Source organism: Aegilops tauschii, chromosome 6, assembly GCF_002575655.3.
Source record: "Aegilops tauschii subsp. strangulata cultivar AL8/78 chromosome 6, Aet v6.0, whole genome shotgun sequence".
In the NCBI taxonomy this organism is placed as follows: domain Eukaryota; kingdom Viridiplantae; phylum Streptophyta; class Magnoliopsida; order Poales; family Poaceae; genus Aegilops; species Aegilops tauschii.
In genome coordinates this window covers 113,947,939-113,967,547 of record NC_053040.3, presented here as the reverse complement: position 1 = coordinate 113,967,547, position 19,609 = coordinate 113,947,939, and the positions used below count along the sequence as shown (strand labels likewise).

The window sequence follows — 19,609 nt, the reverse complement described above, 5'->3', positions numbered from 1 at the left end:
TTCTTTGAGGCATCACACGAACGTATGTGGCTTCGCAGAATGATAAACCACATGCAACAATCATGTGTAATTGGTTTTATTGAATCACCTACCATTATCTACGAACATAATGCGGCTTGTGTTGCACAAATGCAAACAGGATACATTAAGAGTAATATCACTAAGCATATTTCTCCTAAACGATTTCCCCCCATGATCTTCAGAAAAGTGGGGAAATAAACATCTTGCAAGTTAAATCATGTGAAAACCTTCCTGATTTATTTACCAAGTCTCTACAAAATTCTACATTCCAAAAATATGTTCATGGAATTGGTATGCGAAAATTTCGGGACTTGCTATCAGGGGGAGTGTCTCCCTGAACTATTCCTGTTTAAAACATCATATTGCACTCTTTCTCTTTGTGAGTTTATATTTCAGGTTCTCATCAAGGATCCTATTGAAGAATTTTTTAAGAAGAATCTTTTCGAGGTGATGATACTACAATGGAAAATCTTGGAGATGATGATCATACCTGGACAAGCGTGTGAAGATTCTACATGGACACGGGTAGATTAGGGGGAGTGTTATGATTAATTAGCTTGTAGTAATTAGAGGGAAAATCTTCCCTTGTCTTGCGGCGTGCAGTTGCCTTCTAGCAACCGACGCGTCTCTCTTTTCCCTCTCTTCTAACTGTTGCATCGGTTCCAATAGTCGCGACTTGTGCATCGTATCTCTTCAGAACATATATAAGTATAATATATCTGCCTATCAATACGGGTCATCCAATGTTTGGAGTTGATTGCCTGTAGGTATCTCCCCGGATAGAAGGTTGTTCGAGAGATTAAGAGAGCTGAGGAATATCAAGTTCGATATGCTAGGAGGAATAGGGCCTGATAGTTTGTTCCTCGAGATGTCAAGGGATTCTAACAACTTCAGATTGCCAATGTCCTTCGGGATACCACCAGATAGATGATTTCTTGACATATTTAGAAACTGGATGCCTCTAAGATTTGTCAACTCTAAAGGGATTTCACCAGATAGAGAATTGCTGGAGAGATCAATACCAGTCACAAATGCATCTCTTCCCTTAAATGTATGCTCCCGTCCCTTCCAAACTATGTCCGTGCTGCCATTGTAAAAATATCCAAAGGTGGTAGATCGTATGTTGATTGTTAGAACCGGCTGCATGATGTCTGACTGTCTCATTGAACGAAAATATGCAAAACTTTCCGGTATGGTCCCTACGAATTTATTTTCAGCCAGATCAAGTAATTGCAGATGGGAGAGCTGTGATAGCTGCCAAGGAACACTTCCATAGAACATATTTGATCGCAGTCTAAGGATCCTCAGCAGAGGATTGCTTTCCCCTATCCACGGAGGAATTGCACCAGAAATCTCATTGTTCCCGAGATCTAAAATAACAAGTCTTTTCAAGTTCTTCATCACTGCTGGAAAGCAACCTGTGAACTTGTTGTTCGACAACTGCAGCAATCTTAGTGAAGTATTGTAGTAAGTTGAGGTTGGAACTTCCCCAGAAAAAGCATTGCTTGACAAATCCAAGGATTGTAAATCTTTCAAGTTCCACAAGCAACCACGAAACTGTCCAATTAACTTATTATTTGATAGACCCAAGAGCCGCAAATGTTTTAGTTGACAAAAGGCAGACAATGGTTCTGCCAAGAAGCTGCTATTATGAGCCACCTTAAGAACTGTCAACTTCCTGCTATGAAAATTTGGAATGATACCTGTAAACTTGTTGCTAGACAAGTCAAGAACAATAAGATTTACCAACAACGAGATAGATGCAGGAAGCTCGCCCTCGAGATGGTTGAAGCTGATGTCAAGGAATTTCAAAGATGTCGCATTACCGATAACTGACGGTATCGTTCAAGTTATGTGATTCTTGTGCAAGGACAATAGCTGCAAGTTCCGCATGCTTCCCATCTCCACTGGGATCGAGCCAATAAAATTGTTGTTGTACAGGGCGAGCAAAACAAGCTCCTTCCACTTGCTGATCTGTGGGGGGAGGCTTCCGGTTAACCAGTTGTTGGATACATCAAAAACCTTCATCTTGGTCCAGTTTGTAGAAATCTCTTGTGGAATGGTACCATTGATTCTGTTGTTCCCTATGTCAAAATATTGCAAATTCCGCAGTCTGCCATAAGATGGTGGCACGCTTCCAAACAAATGATTCCCTTCCAGTAACATGTGTTCAAGACTGGTAAGATTCCCCCAGCTCGGGCGGAAGAATAGAAACCAAATCAGTGTTTCCAATGCTGAGCCGTTGCAGCAACTGAAGCTCCCCAAGCGAGGCTGGGATCGACCCACCAAGTGAGTTGTTGTACAGTGAAAGCATTCTCAATCCAGTTATCATCCCAAGCTCCTTGGGGATTCCTCCTGTGAGATTATTTGAGTTGAGATATAGCCACTTGAGCTTTTGGAGCCTTGAGAGTGAGCGAGGTATGGAGCCAGAGAATCCATTAGAGGATAAATTCAGATACCGCAATCTTGGAACCATCTCAGGCAATGAATGTGGTAACGGCCCTGAGAAAGCGTTACCTGATAAATCTAGAGACCTCATACTAGGACTAGAGAAGTTGAGGATGAATTGTGGGAAGGTACCATTGAGGTCATTATTAGCTAGAGATAGCAACTTCAAAGTGGACATAGGTGAAAAATTGGCATATTCCGGGTTGGTCAAGTGGTTATTTCCCAAATCTAACTCAACAATCATTGGAAGCTTACTAAGTTGGTAGGGAATGGCACCGGCAAGATTATTATAGTTCAAGTCCAGAACACCAAGGGACATCAACATGGAGATATTTGCTGGGACGACGCCAACAAGGTTATTGTTGTAAAGATCAAGCAGAGTGAGGTTCTGGAACGCTGCAGAGTAGAAGGCATGAAGCGTACCATGGAGCCCGCGTTATGAAGTTGGAGTTCGGTAACATGTCCGGCAGCATCACAGGTGACGCCGAACCAAGAGCATGTAGATTTGGTAATCGACCAAGAGGACAGCAAGTTGGCGCCAATCAAAGTGGACTTCCATCGGAGTAGTGCTTCTGCTTCCGGGTTGGTCGCCTTGGCTGTGCATAGGAGCAGGAAAACGGAGATATGGAAGAATTTCAGCAGCGTCATTGCAGTGGGCAGAATGTTGTATGCATTGCCTTTAGAAGTAGCTAACGAGCACATAGATCAAAGATATTATAGGAGAAAACGTGAATATATTTCAGTGCCGTTGCAATCGCCGGGCGGGGTAATGTTCATAAAGACTTCAGACTTGCGGTCACCATGTGAGGAAAATATCAAACCTATCAGTAATGAGAGGCAACACTCTTGGCTATCCCAATTCCTAGCCCCACTTGAATGCAGGTAAAGTCATGGTTGATGACTGAGACTGCTGTGAGTATGTATGTGGTTGTAACCGTCTGCTAACACAAAGCCAACCAGCTGCGCTGCTCAAGTCGAATGCCCAAATCAGCCAGTCCATGTCTAGGATTGAATGCCAATTCTTGCCGACAAGCATGGAACCTCCAAAAGTCTAGAATGAAACAAAAATAAATAGCATAACCCATCTTTGGTTCAGTTCAAGCATGTGGTCGTGAGCTTCTGTACCTAAATCATCCAATTATGCATGTAATTCAGAAGCTTATTTCACTAGCACTGGGAACCAACTGTATCTAGAGGGGGATGGCAAATATACAAATTCGTGCGTCATTCCAGATGCAACACCAGAAACCGGTGGCGAGAAGGGCAGCGGCAATGTGGCACATCTACTCCCCCTCCTCGGGGTCCTCCGACCTGATCGCAGCAGCCTGAGGGTGACGAGGACGAATGTGAGGCTGCCTCACGACTCCGGCAGGGGTACAGCCTCCGGCGCATGTGGTCACAGCCTCACAGGAGAGCACGATGGTCTGGCTGCCTGAGAGAAGGATGGCGCTGAGCTCATGGCCGACTATACAAACACACCTAATCAAAGCTCGAAAAAAAAATACTAACCACAACCATGAAACATACATAACTGTAACTTACATAATTCAGAGAATCAAAGCCTGGTACAATTATGTACCAAATTGATCTCTCTCATATATACTGTAACAAATTATAATTCAGTTCTGTCCACACGCTCGCATGAACAGATACTGTTTGTTGGTGAAAGAAAGCAAGGAGAATGGACATGAACAATACATCTATATCCACTGCATATAAAGTAAACAACAGAAAACTTCAAGAACCCAACCTAGTGGGAAACAAAGTGGCCATACTGTCAAGTACGCTTCATCTTCTGCATAAACTTCTGCTGCATGGCATCGATGCAACTGAAGAACGTAACCCTCCAGATGCTCCAGAAAAACAATGTTCCAAACCATATCCAGAAACCAAAGACAGTTCCAGCAATGACTGAGTAGTACAGCCACAGGGTTTCAAGTTGACGGTGGTCTTCCTTGGCCCCATCCAGTGCTGTTGTAGAACTCGAGCCGTTTTTACATGGAATGCTCAGAGGGACACCACATAGTCCAAGGTTGTTGCTATAGATGGTGGGGTCATCGAGTGTTTGTAGCTGATTTCCTGAAGGTATCTCTCCCGATAGAAGATTGTTGGAGAGATTAAGAGAGCTGAGGAACATCAGATGTGACATGCTTGGAGGAATAGGACCTGAGAGCTCGTTCCAGGAGAGGTCAAGGGACTCGACATCTTTCAAGTTACCAATGTTACTTGGGATAGCACCAGATAAATTATTTCTTGACAGGTTCAGGAACCGAATGGCTCCAAGATTCAGCAATTCTGCAGGGATCTCACCAGAAAGGTAGTTGCTTGATAGATCAATACCAGTCATAAGCATAATTTTCCTACTGTAAGTATAATCACGCCCCTTCCAGATTATGTCAACCTGGTCACTGTAGTGAGGCAGAAAGCTGTCAACCATCTCCATGGGCCCGCTATTATGTTCCAGTTCTGGCTTTGTCATGATTGTGTAATTAAAGTTAGCAAAACTTACAGGTATGTGACCTGTAAGATTGTTGCCAGCAAGGTCAAGCAACTGGAGATCAGAGAGTTGTGATACCTCGCAAGGAATACTTCCATGAAACATATTTGACCGCAGCCGGAGAATTCTTAGCATAGAGAGGCTAGCTCCTATCCATGAAGGAATTTTGCCTGAAAACATATTGTCTCCAAGATCCAAAAATTCCAGGAGTTCTAAGTTCTTCAGAACAGATGGAAAGCAGCCTGTCAACTTGTTGTTTGATAGATCTACTGAATCTAGTTGAGAAAAGTCAACCGTCGAGGCTGTAACTTCTCCAGCAAAGGCATTGCTTGACAAATCCATGTATGTAACAGGTATGTTCCAAAAACAACCAGGGACCGCTCCAGATATGAGATTCTTCGACAAGTCCAATAGTTTTAGATTAGGTAGCTCACAAAAATTATTGTCGGCGATGCCCGTGAACTTGTTTCCAGACAGGAGTGTATCAGTGAGAGGAAGGAGCGACAAGATTCCTGGAATCTCTCCCTCCAAGAGGTTGTTGCTGAGGTCAAGGATTTGTAAATAAGACAAACTACCAAACTCCAATGGTATTGTACCAGTAAGGTTATTACTGGATAGGTCCAGTGCATAAAGGTTGGGGAGATATCCTAGCTCTGCACGGACCTTTCCGATGAAGCAGTTGCCACGGAGGACCAGTGTGTCTATTACCTCCCACCTAGTGATTTCCGGTGGGATGCTCCCGACCAAGTTGTTGTTTGCCACATCAAAAGTACGGAGCAAGGTCCAGTTTGAGAACCATTCCAATGGGATGCTGCCGCTGAGATGGTGGTTGTTCCCCACTTGAAACGTTTGCATTTTATTCATCCTAGAAAAAGACGGTGGCAACTCTCCAGAGAGTATGTTCCTTGACAGGTCCATGTTTCCCAGATTAGTTAGGTTACTGAGCCCCTTTGGGATTCCTCCAGTAAGATTGTTCTCCTGGAGATAGAGGCTTTCAATCCTTGCAAGTTTGGAGAGCGACTGTGGTATGCACCCGAAGAACATGTTGGAGGATAGATCAATGAGCCTTAAATTTGGTGCTATATCTGGCAGGGTCGTCGGTATCGAACCCGTGAAGGAGTTACTTGATAGGTCAAGTTGTACCAACCAAACGTTGGTACGGTTGAGGATGAACTGTGGAAAGGTGCCATGTAGATTGTTGCTATTTAGAGACAATAGCGACAAAGTGGGCATAGGCGAGAACTTGGTATGGTCTGGGTTGGTCAAGTGGTTATTTCCCAAATCTAACTCAACAATCTTTGGGAGATTGCTGAGCTGGTAGGGGATGTCACCAACAAGATTATTCCAGCTCAAATCCAGACTTGTGAGGGTGAGAAACAAAGAGATATTTACCGGGATGACACCGAAAATGTTATTGTAGTAGAGATCAATCCCTGTGAGGTTCTGGAATGCAGGAGAGTACAAGGCATCTAGTGTACCTTTGAGGTCGCATGCATGAAGACGGAGCAGAGTAACATGACCGGCTGAATCACAGGTGACGCCGTGCCAATAGCAGGTCGGGTTGGCATGCGACCATGAGGACAGAGAGGTGGAGTTGAGCAAAGTCGATTTCCATCGGAGGAGCGCTTCTCCTTCGGGGCTGATTGCACTGGCCATGCATAGCAGCAGCAGGAGAAGAGGAAAAGTGGCTGAGACAAACAGAAGATTTTTGAGTTGGGATGCCATCGCTGAACTAGATGAACTGCACGCTTGTTTGCTTCCACGAACTAGGTATTTAGGCCCGTATATATACCAGGAGACTGCATTGCAGGAAGCAGATGAACGCATGCAGGTCCACTCGCTCCCCTATCATCAATGCTCCAATAGCACTCAAGGAAAAGGCGAAAAGCTAGCACCAACCTTTGAATAAACCATGCCGTGTTAAAAAGGGCTGTGACTTGGCTCAAGAAGAAGAATAAGTGCACAGATTTCCGGTCCAAAGAACAGACGTCTTCAGTCGTCGTCAAGTCAACCAGTTCAGAACTCACTACAAATAATCATATTTGTGGCATTTATCAATGCGTAATATGTACAGTTGTTTGTGGTAGAGGCACCGGTTCCTATCCGGTTGCGTAGTTCAAGTTTTTATTTGGTGTCACGGGTGATTTCTGTGGCTGAATTTTAGTTACAAAACAGGAGTCTGTGAGAGGACATGTTCTTTCTGAGCATTTAGTTCAAATCTGGTGTTTCCACGTAGTACATTGTATGGATGCGATGGGAAGGTAGACTGGAGCTACACATGCATGCCGTCTCCAGTATGGAACAGCGTTGGCCTGGTAAGCAGGTTAATACTGCCGTGCCGTTCCGACAACGCTGCCGTGTTCTCTGCTGCATACTGAGAGCGAGCTAGCTGTACTACTGTACGTACTATAGCCTTTTCTTTTGCGGGAGACTAGGTACTCCCTCCGTCCCACAATATGAGATCAATTTTCAGCTATGTTTAGTTTGAAAAACATTTTTATACTGTATTGTGGTACGGATGGAGTAGCTCGTTACCAACGGTCCAACACCTTCTTCCGGGAAATTCTCCCAACCCTCTGCACCAGGTTGATGTGGGTTAATTTGCTACAGTACTGATTATGAAATGTGCACATACTTCACTTTTCTTATCGGATGTTACTGTTCATACTTACTTTTCTTATCGGATATTACTATTGAAGATCAGGCCCTATGGATCCCCACTTTTTAAAATTTAATACTGTAGTTAAATCTTAATGTTTCAGGAAAATCTGGAAAAGTAGCAAGTCTAGCATGTACTTCATGATGAATAGATACGTCAAAATGTGAGCTACAAAAAAAACAAAATCATGAATTTTTTAGCACCTGTATTATTAACTATAAAAGTCTATGATTTTCTATGTATGGCTCACATTATAATATATTTCATCATGAAAATTTACAACCATGAGTATACATATCTGCGTGTACTTGTGCATTTTTTTAGAATTGTTTCAAACTTTAAATTTTGATTTTCATATAATTTTCTTAAAAAAAATTGGGTCCATGAGCCAATAATCTGCAGTCCCTTACTTTGGCACTCCTTATTTACTTGAGTTGCTAAGTTGCATTAAAAGAAAGTTACTTTTTCTCTACTCATGCAACACGAATATCATTTAGTAAGATACATATAGCTTTTCTGAGAACACGCAGATGATCTGCAGAGAAAGGACATGTTTTACTATTACCGTGCTCACAAATTAGCATCCAGCACCCTCAAAATAATAATTAAGTACCCTAAATAAACAAATTAGCATCCAAAAGGACTTACGCGTTAGGACTTAGGATCCACAGAAAGACAGTGATATCGTTGTTTCCTCACAGAAAAGTGAATAGGGGAGGAAATGTTTTGTAGGAAGCAACAAGAAAGGTGCACTATTGATGCTTAAACTCGGATTGCAAACCCTCAGATTCAAGTCTCTTAATCTGAAGAGATAAATAGTCTAACAAGGCGTCTACGCCAAAATGGCTTGCTCAAGATGAAACGTTGCAGCTGCCAGTTCAACAAGCTCCTATGATTGTGTCCTATGTTGTGCGTACTCCCTTGGAACCTGTTTTCACTGCTTTTTCCTGTATGATGTATTGGGCAGGGCTTCTGAAGATGGAGGATAGAGCCACATTTCAAGCTGGAGTGCAGAGGGTGATTCACGTGGCCTTGTCTCTGCTGATTGTTCTGCTTCTCGGGGTAGGCTCATGATTGAAGATGCTGCTGGTGTTCAGCGTGGATGAAAGATGATTGCTATGCTCTGGTTCTATATGCTTTGTGCCTTTTGCTTAGTAGTTCTCACTAAGGTATGCTGCCTGCTGAGATAGTCTTTGTAATACTTCTGCAATCTGAGATCCCAGCCCTGTGCTACTGCTCGTAGTTGATGGTGTTAACAGGTTTTTCCCCCGTGGTAGGTGTTTCGACAGCGAGCACCTGCAGCGGGTTTCCTGTTAATGCCCCAGGTCGCTTCTCCACTTTCCCGCCCCCTTTTCTGTCGGTTCAGTTGTAGCTAAGATTTGTGTACTGAATATTTTCGTTGAGCAGTTAATGGAAAGGGGTGTGAGCCCGGTTGGAAAAAAGTACTGGCAACACAAAGCGTTCAGCAAACGTTTCAGGCAGCAAAGAAAGGAATTGCAACACAAACTTACCTGAAAACACTACAGGAACCACATTTTGTCGAGATGATCATCCCTTGAATTAGCGGCTGTATGGAAGTGAATTATGGCCGACGAGTTGATCCTCTTGGTGATTTAGCTCCTTCACACAGCCCTGCTGCCACTTAGGTTGAAACTGTGACGGCTTTGGAAGCATGCCGTAACACTTGTCACATTTCAACCGATCATACGAGAACACATCCTCTAGATTGACCGATATTTGCATGGCACGCTTGACATAGTTCATCATGTAGTCTCGAGCTTGAAACCCAAAGATGAAGTGCCTGGCCAGACTGTGATGCTGGAAACAGTTGCAGATGATTTCTACTGTGCACCTTTATCCTCACTATACGAGAGTGAATTCTTCTCCTTTGTATCTGTTTCCATTTTACACAAATGATCCCATGCCCGTAAGAAGCTCTTATGATTCTGTCGGCAAAACCTTGACAAGTACTGACAACACAAAAGTGTTCAGCTATCTTTTCAGGCAAAGAATGGAACTGCAACACAAACTAACTTGAAAACACTACAGAAACCACAGCTTATCAACATGATCAGGCCTTAAATAGCGATGGTCTGGAATTGCATTATGGCAGACGACTTGATCCCATTTGTGATAAACTTCTCCACACAGTCCTGCTTCCACTTAGGCGGAAACCGCGACAGGATGCTGCGGCACTTGTCACACGTTAACCGATCATACAAGAACACAGCCTTTAGATTGACGGCTGTTTCCATGACACGCCTGACATAGTTCATCATGTAGTCTCGAGCTCGGAACCCGAAGATGGCAAGCGTGACCAGACTCTGATGCTGGAAAGCAATTGCAGATGATTCCCATTCTGCACCCTTATTCTCACTGTACGAGAGTGACTTCCTCTCCTTTGCATCTGTTTTCATTTCACACAGATGATCCCATACCTGTATACCATAGGAAGATAGGTAAACAGAAACATTTTAAGTGATTTACAGCCATTCGTATTCAATGTGAACAATGGCAAACTTCAAAATTCGGTAGAAAGAAGAGAGCAAACTTTAGGTAAGAACATACACTCATGTACAGCTCCTTCAGGTTCGGCGCGGCTTTAAGTATGAACAATGTCCAGGTGAGATCATACCCCTCAGGCATATTACTTAGATTCACAAACCTTAATTGGTGGAACACATATGCCAGCCTTTCCGTCAAACATTCTGGTTGAACCCAAATCTGCAACAAATGAAGACATGATGGGCTGAGCAGATAAGAAGTGTGACCAGAGGTAGGAAAACAAAGCATTTTGACATGCCTTTTCAGAATTAAATCCCAGTTTCAAGCGTTTCACAGATGGAGTACGCCTAAGAAACTTGCTTAACTTGATCATCTTGTGCCAACTAAGACTGACATTTGTGAGGCTTACAGTATCAAGCAACAGGACATCACCAAAAGATAGTGGATCTTCGAAAGAGATCCAACCCTCAAAGATGATGCGTATGAGTTTCGGAAATGAGTTGAGCTCAACTCTTTCAAAAGAACAATTAACAATAGCGAGCTCACTGAGTTGTGCGTGCTCAACTTTCAGCACGGTACAACTTCCTGAGTCACAATAGAACAGTCGTAGATGATTCAAACGTTTGCAAGTGTTGAGGACGTTAGGGATGTCTGATTCACCAAATCTCAGATTCTCTAGGTTAAGGCGTGTGAGACCACCAAATGCATTTGGACATGCATCAAAGAACAGCATGAATCGTCGCCCGTAGATGACCAGATCATCATCATCACAAAATATTGTGAACTCAGCTATCTCAACCTTCTGGGTTGCCATGGCGTGAGCAACAGCATGCCCGATGGATATTGGGTCATCTTCTCTCAAGATGAACGTCATGCACAGAAACTGGATGGTATTTCGGCTTAAATCTCTGCGTCCCAGGATGCTCTTTGTCACTTTAACCACAGCTTTGCTACCCCGAACAATTTCATCATTGTTGCAATTGAACGGGTCTAAGAAGTCCCAAACATTTATCACAAGTCGAGAGAGCATAGCAGGGAGGTGCCGCCACCGCCCAGAAAGGACACTGGTTCTTGCAGCCTCGCGGATATCAAGTCGATCAATGATGGTAAGCAAAATATGCTCAGGCAAGTTGCTGAGCCTGTCGTCTCCATTGTCTTCCTGCTTCGGACAACTGTCATTCTGCATTTAGAGTAGAGACAAATCAGAGTTGATTCTGTATTTTAGTATGAAAGCTGCAATTTCGACAGTCTGAAAAATGCAACTTTTCCTGTTGATCACTGACGAAAGGAAACGGATCTAGAGGTATGGGACAAGAAGGAACTCACCACCATTGTGCGGATTAGCCAAGAGGACAGAGCAAAACAGCCAGCGGGAGTGGGGCGGTCGGCGTCGTGGCTGGTCTCCACTGAATCTTATGGGTTCGGTGGTGTGTGGCGACCGCTCGGGCGTATATATAACTGATCAATTTCCGCCTCCGGCTGCAACCCGGAGAACGAACGAAAACGAGAGTGACTCGGACAAGCGTCGAGGGGATGCAGAGTAGGCAGACAGGAAGCGATTTCCGTCTGCAGCTCGAGGAAGAACTGATTTTTGTTTCCCCGCCTCTTCGGAAACTTCACAGGAGGCAGTAGCCGCCACCCTGCGTGTGCGTGGCGTCGCCATGATCCGACGGCTTTGGATGAGAGCATGGCCAAGGCGCGACGAGGGGTCTCGGCTGCGTCGGCGCCCGACCGGCGGCGGCCCATCCGTCGCCTCCGATTAACCTCGGAGTATCCCTCCCTCCCTCACATGCCCTAGATCCGTTTATTGGGGAAGAACTGCACCGGGCGGGCGATGGATGTGGGGGATGGTCACGATTTCGGCCTTGGGTCGGGTACAGGTACCCAAACCGCCCCACTCCCGCGGGAAATTGATCCTTTCTCCGCGCCTTTTCTGGGACGAGAAATTATAGGAATTTTACCGGATAAGATTTTGAAAAGAAACTTTTTTTTAGTCCTTTGGTCTATAAGACACATCTAGTTATGTCACATCTAACCAGATGCCTACTATGTTTGTGGTCTGTTTTTTTTGTCCCAGCTTTTTTTTTTCTTTGTTGCTACGTTAATTATGAGAGATTAAATGTGACATCCTTAGAAAACATCTAGATGTGAATTAGACAAACTGTTATAAGAATGGATTACTATTTCCTATTTAGAATAGAAACCAAGCCTTCACATTTCAAAGGAAAGAAAACATTAACATATACTTGATGAAAAAATTCTTAGCCTATGCATCAAATGATATCTTTTTATAGAAAATTGAGATACATGCCATCTCACTTTCTATGATTCCTATTCTATGAGAGTTTTGCTTTGGTACACCTCACTTAGAAGTTTGCACGAACCTTAAAGTGTTGTGTTGTCGTGGTACGCGCGGCAGCGTGCAGGTGACACCCTAGGGGGACAGCCATGTTCACTTCACATGTACACGGTGCCAGCCTTAGGCACGTCCGAGAAGCTCTCCTGCTCTTCCTCGGAAAAAAAAGAATTCTTATAGGACATGGGTTGTATGTCACCTGTCGTGAGACCCGCATCCCGTACTAACACATGGCAAACGAATCTCAAAGCACCGTCCCTCTTTCTTCCACCTTTGACTTCACTCTCTCCTCTTTCTTATTTCCCCGGCGGTCATCGTTCTCCTCAACTTCTGCACAGGCTCGCCGTCGGTCCGAGGGTGTAGATGACGTGCGGCGTCAATAAAAAGATCGTCCACCTCCTTGTGGTGTTTCCTCGTGGGCTCCCTATCTTGTGGCGCCGAGATCTTGTGGATCCTGCTCGACTTTTGCACGGGCTCGTCATCGATGGTGACAACGGAGCAGCTCGTGCTGATGGTGGCCATGGGACCCGAGCATGGCAGGGACTTTGTCATGGACGGCTGGTGCTGGAAAGGGGGCGACATGGGAGGAGATGTCAGGGCGTACGGATGCAGCAAGGGAATGCTCTGATGTGTTTCGCCTCCTGTTGGTGCTACTTGGTGAAGCTAGCTGCTCGACGAGAGGAGAGAGCGAAGTCAGACGTGGAAGAAAGGGGAAGGGTGCTTTGAGATTTATTTTGCGAACTGTCAGCAGGGGAAGCTTAAGGAACGGGAAGGGTGCTTTGAGATTCGTTTTGCCAACTGTCAGCAGGGGAAGCGGGGAAGGGTGCTTTGAGATTCGTTTTGCCAACTGTCGGCAATGGAAGCGGGTCTCGCGACGTGGGCGTATAAGATTTTTTTCCCCCTCCCTCGAGGAGGGCACGCGACAGCCCGCGACACAAGAGATGCGGTGTCGGCAACCCCGCCGAGTTCCAGCGGAGATGCGTTCTTATTGTGTTTTATTTCGAGAGAATAATGTGCTTGTGCACATAGTTTATGAGAGCAAACCTCAAACTCAAGAGCTAGTTGCAAAAAAGGTTAGGCAAATGATCAAATTGCTGCATGGTGAGACAAAATCAAGATAAATAACCAGGATTACAATAATCCACCATGACGCCAAAAACAGGGAATGCGCTATAGAAAATACATTAGTCACCTGTACTGGGCTGATTGGCTTGAGAGATGACAATAGAAATACCTAGTGCACGGCACCGTCACTGACAAAATCGAAGAGACAGAGTTGCCATTCACGAAAATAAGTTAGCTCCACACGGAGCAGGCCGCAACCAGGATCAACAAAGTCACAGCTCAACGCCAAAGGATGCCACTACAAAACGAGGATTCTGAGTAAAAAGCTAAAAACACCCAATATATATATCAAATAGATAGGTATATTATGCTAAAAAAACACAAAAGATGCCACTTTGTACACGGAAATGCTAATAACAGTCTTCGGACTCCCAGAAGCCAACTGGTGTATTATGCTAGCCACCGCCATCGCGTCGTTTATCATATCAACTCTGCGCTCGGCTTATACGTCCACATCCACTTCCTCGTCGAGGTCCTCATACTGGGAAAGAAGATGCAACAAACTGTGAGCACGCATGTTCAGTCATATGCAAGCCAATAACTATTCTTCTATAATAAGAAATATAGGTGGGGAGAATGTAAATTGAGCAATGTCATGTTTTTTTTAGTGCGTATGATAAAACAGGTTCGCGGTTTCTTGGAGGATAGTCACCTGCTCAAAGGCATTTTGGCCCACTGGAGGTACAGGCGATCTAGTCCCGTCAGCATCGTTTTCTAGCAATGCATCTATCTGTTCGTTTCTATCATCCAGTTCAACTGCCTCGTTAAGGTCATATAAGGCACGAGCAGCCATACCAGTGGAGGGCAAAGCGTGCTTCACTGGAGAATCTTTCACCTGTAAGTTCAAAAATATCTACTCAATTAAGTATTCTCTTGTAATATGCAGAATTCATTCGTCAAGATGATTCATTGCTAATAGTCTAGCAGACTCGATAATTAAGGAAAACTATGAGGTTCACTCGTTACTTATAAGCAAGCCAGCAATCACAATCTGACATTTAAACACAAAACTGAGATGGCATGAGGTAATAAACAAGCCAGCAATCACGATATAACATTTAACACAAAACTAAGATGGCACAGGGAAATACTGGACCTGGTCTGCAGAGGAAGCAGCATTTCCAAGCTTATTCTTTTCATCTTCCCACAGTCTCTTCTTCAAATATATAGATTTTGTTCCATCACTACCCTTAATTGTTTTATCATAGTCTGTAATGTCGCCTTCTGACCTATATTTATCTGATCTAGTGAATGCATCAGTCTCTCGCTCTCTTCTTTTCTTAGCTGAAAAAATGGACAAAAGATTAGATGCAAGTATACAAGCAATATGATAGAAAGATATTTCTGCAATAATGTACAGAATGAAATCTCAATAATGTGAAGAAAAAAATTACCCCTCCAGTGAAATTCTACATAGTAATTAATCACATGTATTTAATGCTTAAGATTAACATAGTCGGAACCTTTAGCTATTACTTAATACAGTACTTAATAAGATGGGTTGCTTAAACATGTTAAGATGCATACGGAAGGAAAAATATGTACGAGATCCACATTGTACTGATCATCATATGTTCTTCAGCAGTATATATAAATCATCCAAGAATCCAAGCAACCTACCAGCTTTTGCCTCATCACTAGTTGAGTATGGGATTGATCTCTTTTTAGCTGGAGTAGCATTTGGACTCCTTTCATAAGGTCCATTTAGATCTTCATCAACATGGACGCTGGAAGCTTCTTCATTAGCACCACGCTTTAAAATTTCTGAAGCAAGCATATCACCAAGTCTCTCAAAACGAGCTTGTGACCTGCACAGCTCCAATAGTCAATACTTAGTTACTACAAATTCGCAAGTCATGAAAGATAGAATATAGTGATGTAAGCAAGCCAAGAATGTATTTCGTTACAAGATTTAACATTGATGAATATGCACCTTTTCAACTCCTCCCGAGCTTTCATAAAACGGACATGAGCTTTTAGGAACTTCTTCATTTTTGACGTCATTCTACGTTGGAATCATAATTCAATATGAGAACAGGATATCTACATAATAAAACAACCTAGCTATTGATATTAATAATAAAGAAAGTGACCAAATTGGCATGCGCAAGTGTTGCTTAGATACCTATGACATTCTTCTTTCTCCCTCCTCAGCTGCTGATCAAGGTCACTTACTTGGCTAGAAATCCTGCGCACTTCGTCCATTTTCTCATCCAAAACAATCTACAGAGTAAATGTTAATTAGAGCAGAGTGAAGATTTTAGAAGGTCGGCCGATGTAAATGACATACATTGAACAAAGGGCATAAATAATAATTTAATCTTTTTTCTTTTAATAACATGGTACGCTAACATTTACTAGCTATGTTTAAGAAATATGATATTCTGGACATTAATAGTCTCCTACATAAATATAGCCTTGCCAACAAGTTGGATTCGATGTTTGGCAAAAACACATACATTTCTGGGTGGAATGTGTAACAATGCACAACATTGCATTGAAACAAAAACTGACCTCGAGATGAGATTTATCGTCACGCAAAGCCTCCATATCTGATCTAACTTGTTTCAACTGCACAATATTCAAATTTTGAAAATTTCAGAATTTCAATATGGAAAATGTGACAAAGGTGCATGTGATCTATAAACTGGATTACACAGTGCTCAAAACCTCATACCTCCTTTTCATAATCCTCTTTCTCGTCACCACTAGTGACTTTTTCCTTTTTCCTATCATTATTATCAGAGATAGGAGAACTCTTAGATGAGTTGGTTTCTCCATCATCCATCTTCTTTTCATGCCTCCTCTCACTGAAAGATTGAAGATAACATACAGTAAATTACAAGATAAACATGACTTTCTCATATTCAAGACAGATAGAACATATCTAGTAAACCAACAAATCCAGTGAGACTGCAGTGTGCTGCATTGCATTCCATTTAGATTGGAACAAATCATAGTTATCTGCTATGTTGGTAACAATTATGCATATAAGAATACAAAATAACTTAAAAAATACTAATGTGTTCAAAGTAATTTTACAATTAAATGGCTCCAAAAGATGAGGATCATATGTTGAACTGCAATATATACCTCTTCCTGCTGGGAGACCGTGAAAAGCTAGACTCTGCAAGCAAAATTACAAATAAGAACATATAGCAGGAGCAAGCAGAACGTAGAAGTGAACAGCTCTGTGTGTGTGTGTGTGTGTGTGTGTGTGTGTGTGTGTGTGTGAGAGAGAGAGAGAGAGAGAGTTTACCCCTTTCTCGAGAAGTTGGCCTTCGATCGTGTAGGGAACGATGACCCCTGAAATCTCTTCCAGGGGAATGCCTCCTGCGAGGTGAGAACCTCCTTTCAATCCTGCCTCTGAAATCACCACCTCTATAATCTCTTCTCCCTAAAAGAAACGAAGGTTTACAAGTTTTATACAAGGAAGAGCTAATGTCAACAAAGTAAAATGGAGCGATAAGGAGAGAAGACACCCATAAGCCTGTCAAGCTTACCACGAACTTGATCTACAAGATTATTCAATTAGCAATAAGTAGCAGCAGCTCCAGGATAATGTCATTAGCCACGCAAAAAAAACGCAGCGCCAAAAAATAATACGCAAGCAGACACCAAGATACAATGATGCATCCATTAGGATAATACCAATACTCATAATGTTGATCATCTGAAGTGAAATAGATGGAAGCTCCATAAACAGCCCATACAGCAATTATGATGAAATAAGGTCTGCCATAATCCAGATATCACCATATAAATGTACTAGCATTTGTCCAGATATCTTCGGCGACTTGGATTGCCAGCGATAAGAATACTTCCCAATGAAACTAGTTGATGTGCCATGATCAAAAGATATGCAACTTGGTTCATTGCAAAGCCTGCTAATCATTCAGTGGACTCTGCCCTGATCATAGCACATCAAACATATTACGGGCATCAATCAAAGGAGGCCAATACCCTCAAAGGTTCACCTTCTGATACAGCCCGAGCATTTAGTGGTCACGACAAATCATCAAAATACCAATCGAAGAAATCTATGGAAAAGGCCATGTTATCCTCTGGCAGCAGTCGAGTCTAACAAATTTGTGATGGCAATTAAATCAAAAGACAACCAGTAAGAATGCCACCTAATTCTGCAACAAGCTTCCAGTTGTTAGAATGCTTACTCAATTGTTATCTATCTGCAGCAGCTGATGTTCAATTCAAGCAGTAGTATGAAAATTATAGTAAACCACGCAAGCACAATAAGCCACAACACATGAAACACATAAATTAAATGAATCATGAAGCAAGCACAAAAATATCTTGTCAACATAATGTCGCCTAGAAAATAGAAAAAATGCTCCAAAAACGTCAATCGATAATAATCCAATTCAGACATATCATTCCTTCAGAAGGACTAGCATGGGCAAATTCTCATAAATACATCCTTCTAGTCAACCGGATCTCCTCAAGAAACAAAAATTAACAATTTGTAACTTGTCATTCGTGTGGCTGGCAAACAACTCATACTGACCGCAGTGTTCTTCAGAGGTAACCGTTTCATTTCGCTAAGATACAAATCACCTGAATTTCGCGAACGAGCATTCTTGGTAGGATCCAAAACCTAATCTTTCCAGCATTCAGCCATCTCTGGCGGTACTCCCTGCCCTAGATTCCTCAACATTCAATTTGCATCTAGATTTCCGTAGATCTACACCCTGGCTACCATGAAAATCAAGAGAATTGGGCAACATCCAACCCTCCCCGCATCTCGCTAGGACAGAAACCCTAAACCCCGGGCGAGGATCTCGGCGAGGAACAGCAATCGAACGAACAGGAGCGGCAATGGGGTGGCGGGACGGGGAGAGGGGATGCGCATACGTACCGGCGTGGTGGGGCGGGAAGGTGGGCCGGGAGGAGGGGGGCCGGCGGAGCTCGGCCGTGCCGTGGGCGAAGCTGCAGAGCTCGCGGTCGCAGTTGCCGTTCTGCCACAACGCGCACATCTTGGTCTTGTACGCCGGGCCGCGGCGCGGAGGGGGCAACATCGCTCGCCGGCGGGGGGTGTCCCGATCGCGGGGGCTAGAGGGGAGGATGCGGATGCCCTAGGTAGGCGGAGCACCTGGGTCGGGAGGAGGAGCGGAGAAGGGCTGGGGTGGGTTCGTGCACTTGCCAGGAGATGGCATATAAGTATGTTTTTTTTTATCCCTAAAAAAAAGTACTCCTATGTTTTTTTTTCAGTGTATAAGTGTATTATTTATGTGTACCAGTTTTGATAATCTTGAAATATTCGGTCTTTGTAATAATAAGCCTATAAGAAAACAGGTAAAAAATGAAAAAGACCATAGGTCATATATTATTAAGCATCATGGACCATTAAAAAAAACCCTCAAAAATAAATAAAAAGGCATTAAGTCTTGGGGTGTCGAAGTCTACTTCATCATCCATCGACGACGTGCCGTGAGCAAAACTCGTGGCGCATTCGGGTCTCTGTCTCAGCGGAGCAAACTTGTTGAAGCCCAGAAGCTTGTGTAACGGGCAGGAAGTAGTTAATGTAGACCAGTAGACGTCAACGGCCATCAGTTATGTAGCAAATCACAACAATCACAACTCTAGATAAGAAAACGTTGGAGAGGCCCTATAAAACGACACATATTCGGCTAGACGGAGTCAGGGGACACAAAATCTCACACGCTCCCCAACAAGGCACGGGTGCTTAAACTTCGTCGGTTGGAAGGGAGCTGGATGACTAAGACACACATCCGCGTTGTTCGCACATAGGAACAACATCACCAGGACAAATCCGCAGACAATAGAAACAAACTCACACGCCTCTCGAGATACGAACAAGCACATAGTAATGAGGCGTGTGGTGGGGACACTTTATTCCACATCATCAATGTTAGGTACCAGACCGATCTATCACTTACTCACGATACAAGCCTCGAATTCGAGTTACAATCTGTCTCGCTGTTCTTGTGGGAGAAGAAAGGAAAGTAGGCGGGGAAGGAGA

The 19,609-nt window shown here is 43.5% G+C and overlaps 3 protein-coding genes and 1 pseudogene across 7 annotated transcripts; all 4 read right to left on the bottom strand.

The window, feature by feature from the left end:
- Nucleotides 1-622: 622 nt before the first annotated feature.
- Nucleotides 623-3,259, bottom strand: LOC109781314 (uncharacterized; annotated as a pseudogene).
- Nucleotides 3,260-3,955: 696 nt separating this feature from the next.
- Nucleotides 3,956-6,889, bottom strand: LOC109781313 (uncharacterized). Its single transcript, XM_020339918.4, has one exon. The coding sequence runs from the start codon at nt 6,791-6,793 to the stop codon at nt 4,247-4,249; it is 2,547 nt and encodes an 848-aa protein (XP_020195507.2). The 5' UTR covers nt 6,794-6,889; the 3' UTR covers nt 3,956-4,246.
- A 1,272-nt stretch (nt 6,890-8,161) lies between these two features.
- On the bottom strand, nt 8,162-12,027 carry LOC109781336 (F-box/FBD/LRR-repeat protein At2g04230). 5 transcript variants are annotated; one of them, XR_012187350.1, is made up of 5 exons: nt 11,457-12,018; nt 10,429-11,310; nt 10,194-10,349; nt 9,137-10,063; nt 8,162-9,070 (listed from the first exon to the last, which is right to left on the bottom strand). XR_012187350.1 is itself a non-coding variant. In XM_020339937.4 (4 exons), the coding sequence occupies exons 1-4, from the start codon at nt 11,460-11,462 to the stop codon at nt 9,704-9,706; spliced, it is 1,404 nt and encodes a 467-aa protein (XP_020195526.1). In that variant the 5' UTR covers nt 11,463-12,027; the 3' UTR covers nt 8,162-9,703. The 5 variants fall into 5 exon arrangements, 2 of the variants coding, with proteins under 2 accessions (XP_020195526.1, XP_020195527.1); XR_012187351.1 differs by having other exon boundaries at nt 8,368-9,011; XR_012187352.1 differs by having other exon boundaries at nt 8,368-8,979.
- Nucleotides 12,028-13,740: 1,713 nt separating this feature from the next.
- Nucleotides 13,741-18,766, bottom strand: LOC109781335 (zinc finger CCCH domain-containing protein 13). Its single transcript, XM_020339935.3, has 11 exons — nt 18,485-18,766; nt 16,871-17,008; nt 16,705-16,738; nt 16,289-16,421; nt 16,126-16,182; nt 15,737-15,834; nt 15,545-15,616; nt 15,232-15,419; nt 14,708-14,895; nt 14,264-14,446; nt 13,741-14,092 (listed from the first exon to the last, which is right to left on the bottom strand). Exons 1-11 carry the CDS (start codon nt 18,642-18,644, stop codon nt 14,054-14,056), a joined length of 1,290 nt encoding a protein of 429 aa, XP_020195524.1. The 5' UTR covers nt 18,645-18,766; the 3' UTR covers nt 13,741-14,053.
- Between the last annotated feature and the right edge of the window lie 843 nt (nt 18,767-19,609).

Bases quoted from the DNA above. Each gene is read 5' to 3' on its own strand.
- LOC109781313 (XM_020339918.4), bottom strand. From the start codon at position 6,793: ATGCGTTCATCTGCTTCCTGCAATGCAGTCTCCTGGTATATATACGGG.
- LOC109781336 (XM_020339937.4), bottom strand. The intron at 10,350-10,428 runs GCATGTCAAAAT...CATTTGTTGCAG, and splicing joins TGGGATTTAATTCTGAAAAG to ATTTGGGTTCAACCAGAATG. The intron at 10,064-10,193 runs GTATGTTCTTAC...TATGGTATACAG, and splicing joins TGAAGGAGCTGTACATGAGT to GTATGGGATCATCTGTGTGA.
- LOC109781335 (XM_020339935.3), bottom strand. From the start codon at position 18,644: ATGTTGCCCCCTCCGCGCCGCGGCCCGGCGTACAAGACCAAGATGTGC. The intron at 16,739-16,870 runs GTAAACTCTCTC...TTTTGCTTGCAG, and splicing joins GCCAACTTCTCGAGAAAGGG to AGTCTAGCTTTTCACGGTCT. The intron at 14,896-15,231 runs GTAGGTTGCTTG...CCATTTTTTCAG, and splicing joins TAGTGATGAGGCAAAAGCTG to CTAAGAAAAGAAGAGAGCGA.